This window comes from Leptonychotes weddellii, unplaced genomic scaffold (assembly GCF_054177405.1).
Source record: "Leptonychotes weddellii isolate Sample4059 unplaced genomic scaffold, ASM5417740v2 HiC_scaffold_9921, whole genome shotgun sequence".
NCBI classification, from domain to species: Eukaryota; Metazoa; Chordata; class Mammalia; order Carnivora; family Phocidae; genus Leptonychotes; species Leptonychotes weddellii.
The window spans coordinates 1-7,773 of NW_028071594.1; the positions used below are offsets into that span (position 1 = coordinate 1).

Consider the following 7,773-nt stretch of genomic DNA (forward strand, 5'->3'; position numbering starts at 1 on the left):
AAAAAAAAAGAGACTGGGAAGTGATCGCGTCTCTGGAGGGAAGGCGTCTTTTCTCTATGTATCCTTTTGCACTACCGTTTTACTTGTTAAGCCATTAAAAATAAAAGTGGTACTTCCCCAAGTATGGGGAGGGTGAAGGTGCCAGGAGAGGCCATCCTGCTGTTAGGGACTTAAGTTACCAGAGCGCCATCTGCTCAGGCAGCCTCTGCTCTCCCTAGATCTCGGCTGCTGGGACAACGGGAAAAGGGGAATGGCCTGCCCTCCTTGGATTCCTGAACCACGGAGTCAAGCCTCTGGTCAAGCACAGATACCAATAATAAGTGAAGGCATCCGGGGCAGAGTAACGGGCCAGAAGGATGTGCACCCTGGCAGCTGCTGTTGCCCTGAGGAAGCCTGCGGGCGGACCGGGCCGTGCGGGACACCCTGGGCTGGGTCCCTGGGGGACAAACAGGGGCATCAGGACCCCGGGGCGGTCCTCCCTGGGACCCATCTGATGAGGAGCGGGGCACCTCCCAGCACCCCGGCCCCGCCCCCCCCGTCGGAGGAGCCCCCAGCCCCGGCCCCAGGCTTAGAAGGAACCTCAAGCAGGCGGCCGCGCTTCCAGTCTGGAATCGTTTACTGAGTCCACTTCTTACACACATAATTATAAAAGAATAAGAATCGACAAAAATATTTTCTTTCCATAATATGTAGAGGTGGTTCGTTTCTGGTGGGGTGTTTTTTGTTTTTGCTTTTTTCTTCTTGCCCGCCCCCGGCAGAACACTTGGCAGGGAGGAAAAGGAAGGAGTAAGGATAACCCTGAGGCGGGGAAGGGTCCGCTCGCAAGGCCAGAGCCCCGGGCGTGCGCGGGCGGCGCGCACAGTGCCGGGCGGAGAGCGGGGCCGCGCGCACAGTGCCCGGCGGAGAGCGGGGCCGCGCGCTTGCTTCAGAGCCGGCCTGAGAGCTCCGGGAGGGCGGGAGGCTCCCGGCCCGCTGCGCACCACTCCCCCGCGGGGCTTGGAAGAAGCACCCTCTACCCCGCCCCCCCCGCGAGTGCTGGCTGGGTGGAACAACGCGGCCCGGCGGCGGACCCCATTCTAGGTTTAGGCACCCTTTGCTTTGTCTTTTAAATAATCATCAAAAACGCCCCCCCAAACAAAACACTATGAAGTGGGCGGGTCTGGAAGGAAAGGCAAACGCATGCTTCTGTGCGGCCGGTGTGCGGCGGGGCGGGGAGGAGGCCGGGCCCCGCCCGGTGTGGGTTCCCGGTGGAGTTGAGGCTTCAGCTCCCGGACATCGTGGAGGGGAGGGGATGGCTTGAGGAAGTGCTTCTTGGATGTGGGCCTCATTTCTCCGTCCTGGCAACCGAGAAGCAGCGGCAAAAAACCCAGGAGCATTACAAAAAGGAGAAAGGCGTGGGGGCAGCGAAGGCGGAGGCTCCGGGTGGGGGGGCGGCTGTCCAGCGGGGGCGGTGGGAGGAGGCGCCGCGCGGGGTCTGCGGGGGCCCCTCGGGCCCTCCCGCCTGCTCCCCCAGTGGCGGCGGCGGCGGCGGCGGCGGCGAAGCCACTTGTGCTCTGAATGTGCAGGCCCCGGGCGACGGGGGCTCAGAGGTATTCCTGTAGAAAGTGCAGCAGCGTGACTTCATAGTGCTCGCCTGACTCCGGGCAGCGGATACTGTGTCTCTCGTTGGGGTAGATCTGGGTGGACAGAGAAGGCAGGGCTGGTGACACAGAGGGACCCTGCCCCAGGTGGTCGCCAGCCCGGCATCCTGTACCCGCTCCCCCCCCCTCCCCCGCCCCAGCTCAGGGTGGCTCCTGGGCGGTGGTGGAAAGAGCAGACACGCTGGACTGATGGACCTGAGTTCCAAATCTTCTCTGCCCCCACTGGCTTGCTGTGCACTCTGGGCAAGTGACAAGCTCCCTGACCGCAGCCACCCGCCTCCAAAACCGGAGGAAGAATCTGGACCTCTCCGGGTCTTTTCGAGGGCTGGCCAAGCTCGTCTCTCAAACACAGAGCACGTGCACATTCAGAATGGCACATTTGAGAGACTGCCTCTCTGCCCCCAAGCTAGGAGCTGTCCCTCAAACCTGGGGAGGTGCAATGAACCCACCTCAGTGGAGGGGGCGGTGCATCAAATCTTTGGGACCTTTGGTACTGTTCACTGGAGCCACTTGCTTTTGACCAAAAGGCCACGTTAGGACTGCACATGCCATGGCTCCCACGACAGGCCTCCCACCCCAGGCTCTGTCGTGTGTCTTCTGGGTTCTCTCCCACCACCGAGGGGGGCATTATCCCCAGAGAGGAGCGGTGACTTGTCAGTGCCAAGGGCCAGTCCTTGAGACCTGGCTGAGCTGACGTCCAGGCCCTTGGGGGACGGTGACAGCTGAGGTCTTGCCTCTGACCATGAAACGAGGGCTCTGGCACCCTAGCAGGTCTCCGATAGACCCTGGGGGCTTGAAACCTGCTGCACACTCTCCCAAAGTACCTAACTCTAGTCTCAAGCTGGGTGGAGCTGGCTGGTACCAGGGCCAGGGAGCCCATTCCTCACCTCTCCCTGCCAGCAAGATGGGTTTGCGAACTAAACCATTCCTTCCTCTCCAGGCCCACAGCCACTGCCTCAGTTCACTACTCTGGAACACATCCGAGTGCCCAGAGGTCTCTCCTCCTTCTCCCTTGCCTTCTTTTTTATTTTATTTTATTTTTAAACATTCCATTTATTTGACAGAGAGAGACAGTGAGAGCAGAAACACAAGCAGGGGGAGTGGGAGAGGGAGAAGCAGACCTCCCGCCGAGCAGGGAGCCCGATGCGGGGCTCGATCCCAGGACCCTGGGATCATGACCTGAGCCGAAGGCAGACGCTTAACGACTGAGCCACCCAGGCGCCCCTCTCCCTTGCCTTCTTTAATCCATCCCTGGATGAAGCACAAGTCTAATCATACAGTCCCCAGCGCAGAGCCCCGCAAGGACTTGCCAGTCTGGCATCAAGACCCTGTCTCCTGCTGCAGGACCTCACTTCTCCCCACTTTGGGCACCAGCACTGCCAGGGACAGACCTTTCACACCACCCTGGGTCTGGCTGCCTGGTTACTTCTTCCTCCTTTTGGCTGTGAGGGCAGGGAGCAAGTCTGTGTGGTTTCCTGCTGTGCTCTCAGCCCTCAGGCCAGGGCCTGGTCTACAGTGTGATGTGTGAACAAGGAGGACCGGGGACCACCAGCCTCCCAGGCCATCTGCTCCAGGGTGCCTGAAACAAAAGGCAGGGTCTGCCCCACCTTCCTCACACACAGCCCTGCTCCCACCCCCAACAGAGTATCTCATCTCACCCACAACTTCTCATGGGGAGGCAGGGGCCCAGGACTCCAGGCCCACCCTGTGTGCTAAACGCTCTCCCAAGAGAAGCCATTTGGCCCTTGAAACCTCACTGGCAGGCAGGAGTTATCTTGCCCATGTCACAGACGAGGAGAGGAGGAAAGGCCCGAGGTTAATGGACCTACAGCGGAGCAGGATTTCATGCTCATCAGGGCTGTGTGAGGTTCCATGCCACCCTGCCTCACCCTGATCTGCAGCTGCCTCTGGCCTGTTTGCGAGGAGCATGTCCTCCCTCCTGCCCTGTCTGGAAAGGCATGCTCAGCCACAGGTCCCTGAGGCCTGTCCCTCCTCCCCTGCGACCCTCAGTTTCTACATCTGTCCAATGGCAACATGGCACTCCCCTGAGGACAGAGCGTGTGGAGGCTTCTGGGAGGCAGAAACACAGGGGTTGGCAGCACGTGATAAAACCTGCCTCTCTCGCTTGGCCGGCCCCTTTCCTGCTAGGACGACTGACTATTGCTCACGTCCCACTGGCTCCCGTGGGCCCCTGTCTAGAGGGTGTCCCAAAGGAGGCAGGCCCACACACCTCATCCTTTGAAGGAAATCCAGCCGAGGCCCCGCCCCCACCCAAGCCCCGCCCCCACCGCTGAAACCCTGCCCTTCGCCACCAACGCCCCACCCCTCACCTCCAACCCCTACCCTCTCGGAAGCCTGACTCATGACCAAGGCCCCACTTCTCACCGACAAGACCCGCCCCCTTATGGCGGAAGCCACGCCCCTTGCCCAACACCCCACCCCTCGCCCGAGCTGGTGGCACCCTGCCCATCGCCCCGCCTTTGCCCCCAACTCCTCTCCCGCTTATTCCATCCACCCTGGTCTCCAGTCCCAGGAGAGGCCCCCGACACTTTCCCGTGCCTGGTGTCTAACCCCCCAGTCTCCCACACCTCTACTCTCCAGCATCCTTCAATGTCACCTCCTCCAGGGAACTCTTCTCTGATCCCAGTCACCCAGAGATGCTTTCAGCGCCCTGTACCTTCCTTCCAGGCAAATTCCTTGGTTTAAGGTAAAATGGCGTGGGCGCGATAATTTCCGTAACCCTGACCTGCCTCCACCAGGCTGAGCTGCAGGGGTGTCCTGGCTGTTGAGGGCACCACCAGTGATCAGTCCATGATTGCTGACTGGATGTGGGGCCATGGGGGGCCCGGGGAGGGGTGGAGGCAGCTGGTGGGGGGAGCCCTGCCTTGGGGGCCAGCGCAGCAGCAAGTGACTCTGCCCTGCCCATCCCACGGGCTCCTGGGGAGGCGCCACCCACCTGGAGCTGGTAAGGTTTTCCGGCTCGGATCAGCTGGGAGACGAGGAAGTTTGTGTGGAAAAAGTGCACATTCTCATCCAGGAAGCCATGCAGGATGAGCAGGCGGTTGGGCCTGGAAGACAACGTTGGGTGAGGGTCTGAGGAGGGACCCTCTGCTCCCGCCCAGCGCCAGCTCAGCAGCCCGCGGTGGCAGAACCGAAAGCCTGAAAGCTGGGGGTGCGACAAGCAGGTCTGGGGACTCCCTCACTTCCAGGCAAGGAGGGGAGTGGCGGGTGGGCGTGCTGTGCGTGGTATACCCTGAGCCACAGGGAAGCTTCTAGAGCAGAGCTGCCCCACGGCACTGTGGGATGATGGAATGTTCTAGACCTGCCCCACGCAATGCAGTCACCACAATCATCACCACATGTGGCTACTGAGCACTTAAAATGTGGGAAGAGTGGCTGAGGAACTGTAGGTTTTAAAAATTAGATTTTTTTTTTTAAGAGAGAGCGCAACGCAGGCAAGGATGGGGAGGGCAGAGGGAGAGGGCGAGAGCCTTGAGCAGGCTCTATGCCCAGTGTGGAGCCCCACGCAGGGCTCGATCTCACGACCCTGAGGATCACGACCTGAGCCGAAATCAAGAGTCGGACACTTAACCGACTGAGCCACCCAGGCGCCCCTAAAAGTTTGATTTTTAAAAATAATTTATTGAGGTGAGATTCGCATAACCTAAAAACCCCTCATTTCAAACTGAACGATTCAGGGGCATTTGGTGGATTCACAATGTTGTGGACCACCGCGTCTGTCTGGTTCCAGCAGAGCCCCCCGACATTAGCAGTCCCCCCCCGGCCCCTTGACAACCACCACACAGTCTGTGTCTGTCTCGACGGAGATACTCTGTCAGTGGCTGTGAACCAACGTGAGCTGAAATTCAGGGGCCACATAGGGCTCCTGGCTCCCAGACTGGACGGCACAGCCCAGAGCACTGGGTTTCGAGCTTGGCTGTCCCCAGGGAGCCTGGGCCACACTCCAGACCATGGAGAGCAGCCTCACCAGGAGAGGGGCCCAGGCGGGGTCAGCCTGCATCGAGAGCCTAGCACGAAAGGCGTGGGCCCAGGGAAGTCGTTCACCAGATGGAGCCACACCAGAGGGCGGCAACACCATTTCCCCCCCAGAGAAAGAGGCAGATACCGAAGCATGACATGGTATGCCTAAGCTAGTCCCATGGCCCTGGATGTTACAACCACGTGGACCTGTGTCCCGAACCACCGCATGTCAAATCCCACAAAACTGAGGCTGATCGGATTCAAGACCAACCGACGGCCCCACAGCTGGACACGTGCTTGGGGAGTGAGGGAAGCCTGCGTGTGCCAAGCAGTGTGACTCTAGAGCCTTCTTTCCATCATTCTGAGGGCAGGGCCAAGGCCTCCTCCCTCACAGGGCAGCCTGGTGTTGGCCTGCTTCTGTGAGGAGCAGCGAGAAGGGGAGGCCTCAGGGGGTGTGAGGAGGCCGCAGAGAGGGAGGTGCGGAGCCCACAGGAGTACAATGCCGATGCGAGGGGCACCGCGGACGCCCAGCCTCGCTGACAGCTGGCCCCGGGGGGGAGGGGGGCATCCCGGACAGAAGCAGCGGGGCCAGGGAGGGGTGGCGGGAGAGAAATGGGGGCCGCGGCGACCCGGAAGGCTGGGGCAGGTGGGGGCCTTACTCATTGGGCAGCTTCTCCACGTGCAGAGCTACAGAGCCCGCCTCGTAGCCAAGCTGGTTGTTCTCTGGGACATCCATGTAGCGCTCGGTGTACCCTGTGTCATAGGCCATCCAGACGGTGACCGGGGCGCCCGCGATGGCCACCTGAGGGCCACAGTGGACAGAGCGGGGTCAGGGAGACAGAGACGGGGAGAGAGAGAGAGAAGCAGAGGGAGAGGAGAGGAGAGAGAGACACACACACACACGGGTCAGGTCTCAGGAGCCCTCGCTTGCCTGCCGGCTGCCCTGGGGCCTCCCCTGAAGGATGTGAGGAGCGGGCATGCACACGGGGGGGCTGGCAGGGGAGGGGCCCTCAGACCGTGTGTCCCCCGTGGATCGTGCGTTGTCGAGGGAGGGCGGGTGAGCTGAACGAGGGCGTTCAGGCCGGGATCGGCCCCTCCCTGGTCCCACTGCCTTCCTGCCTCCTCCTCCTCATCGCCGCCCCGCGGTGCCCTGACAGTGCCGCCGGCCTGGGGGCCCCTCCCCCGACGCTCTTCACACCATGCCCCACCTCTGCCCATCCGAGGCCGGGGTCCCGGGCTCAGCCTCCCACAGAGAGCTGCTGGCGGGGTTTTGTGCAGCCGGATGCCATCCTGGGGTCAGCAGTGGCGGGCAATGAGGAGGGGGGCTCGGCCCCACGGGGCTGCTGCGGGGAGAAACAGCCACGTGGCAAGGCCCCTGCCGAGATGCCTCTCCGTGGGGGCGGGCTCCGAGGGGCACAGGCGGGTGCCCGCAACCAGGAGGGGGACGGGGCGGGACCCACCTTGAACACTTGGGGCTTATGGATCAGCCCCATGAGCGAGAGGAAGCCTCCGTACGACCACCCGTGGATGGCAACTCGGCTCAGGTCGATGAAGCCGTACTTCTCGGCCACAAACTGCAAGCCCTCCACCTGGTCCTCGATCTCCACCTGGCCCTGAGGGACGAGGCCGGGCACCTCTCAGAGGGCTCCTTCCGTGTGTGCGCCCTGCTGTCCCACCTCTGTCCCTCGTGGACCAGAAGCAGCTCTTGGGAAGCTCCCCCTCTCTCCAGACCCTGTTCCAACCTGCTCTCGGGGGGTGGTGGTCAGTCGGGCCGGGCACCAACCCCACCCTGCCACCTCCTGGCTGACCTGGAGAAAGTCACATCTCCCCTTCTGGGCCTCAGTTTCCTCATCCCTAAAATAGGACGTCCACTTGAACAGGGCCACTTTACAGTGGGCGAGGTGGTGAGTGTCCTGCACTCAGAGGCCTGGCACAGGCTGAGGCTCGATGAACAGCGAGTGTCATTACCGTCTTCATCCTCATCGCCACCACCGCCATCCTCCCCACCATCACCACCATCATCTCCATCTTCATCACCACCACCACTATTCCCACCATGAGCACCATCAGCTCCATCCTCATCACCTCTGCCACCATCACCGCCACTGTCTCCATCCGCACCACCATCCTCACCACCATCCTCTCCATCCTC

The 7,773-nt window shown here is 61.6% G+C and overlaps 1 protein-coding gene across 3 annotated transcripts; it reads right to left on the reverse strand.

The window, feature by feature from the left end:
* Positions 1–598: 598 nt before the first annotated feature.
* Positions 599–7,743, reverse strand: LOC145720085 (dipeptidyl peptidase 9-like). Of its 3 annotated transcripts, none has more exons than XM_081811744.1 (5): positions 7,082–7,743; positions 6,830–6,961; positions 6,281–6,423; positions 4,597–4,708; positions 599–1,676 (listed from the first exon to the last, which is right to left on the reverse strand). In XM_081811744.1, exons 3-5 carry the CDS (start codon positions 6,388–6,390, stop codon positions 1,584–1,586), a joined length of 315 nt encoding a protein of 104 aa, XP_081667870.1. In that variant the 5' UTR covers positions 6,391–6,423; positions 6,830–6,961; positions 7,082–7,743; the 3' UTR covers positions 599–1,583. The 3 variants fall into 3 exon arrangements, with proteins under 3 accessions (XP_081667870.1, XP_081667869.1, XP_081667868.1); XM_081811743.1 differs by having other exon boundaries at positions 6,830–6,964; XM_081811742.1 differs by lacking the exon at positions 6,830–6,961 and having other exon boundaries at positions 7,082–7,735.
* Between the last annotated feature and the right edge of the window lie 30 nt (positions 7,744–7,773).

Excerpts from the sequence above, each read along its gene's own strand:
- LOC145720085 (XM_081811742.1), bottom strand. The coding sequence starts at position 7,114 with ATGGGGCTGATCCATAAGCCCCAAGTGTTCAAG. Across the intron at positions 4,709-6,280 it reads GTGGAGAAGCTGCCCAATGA|GCCCAACCGCCTGCTCATCC; the intron begins GTAAGGCCCCCA and ends GTTGTCTTCCAG. Across the intron at positions 1,677-4,596 it reads GAAAACCTTACCAGCTCCAG|ATCTACCCCAACGAGAGACA; the intron begins GTGGGTGGCGCC and ends CTGTCCACCCAG.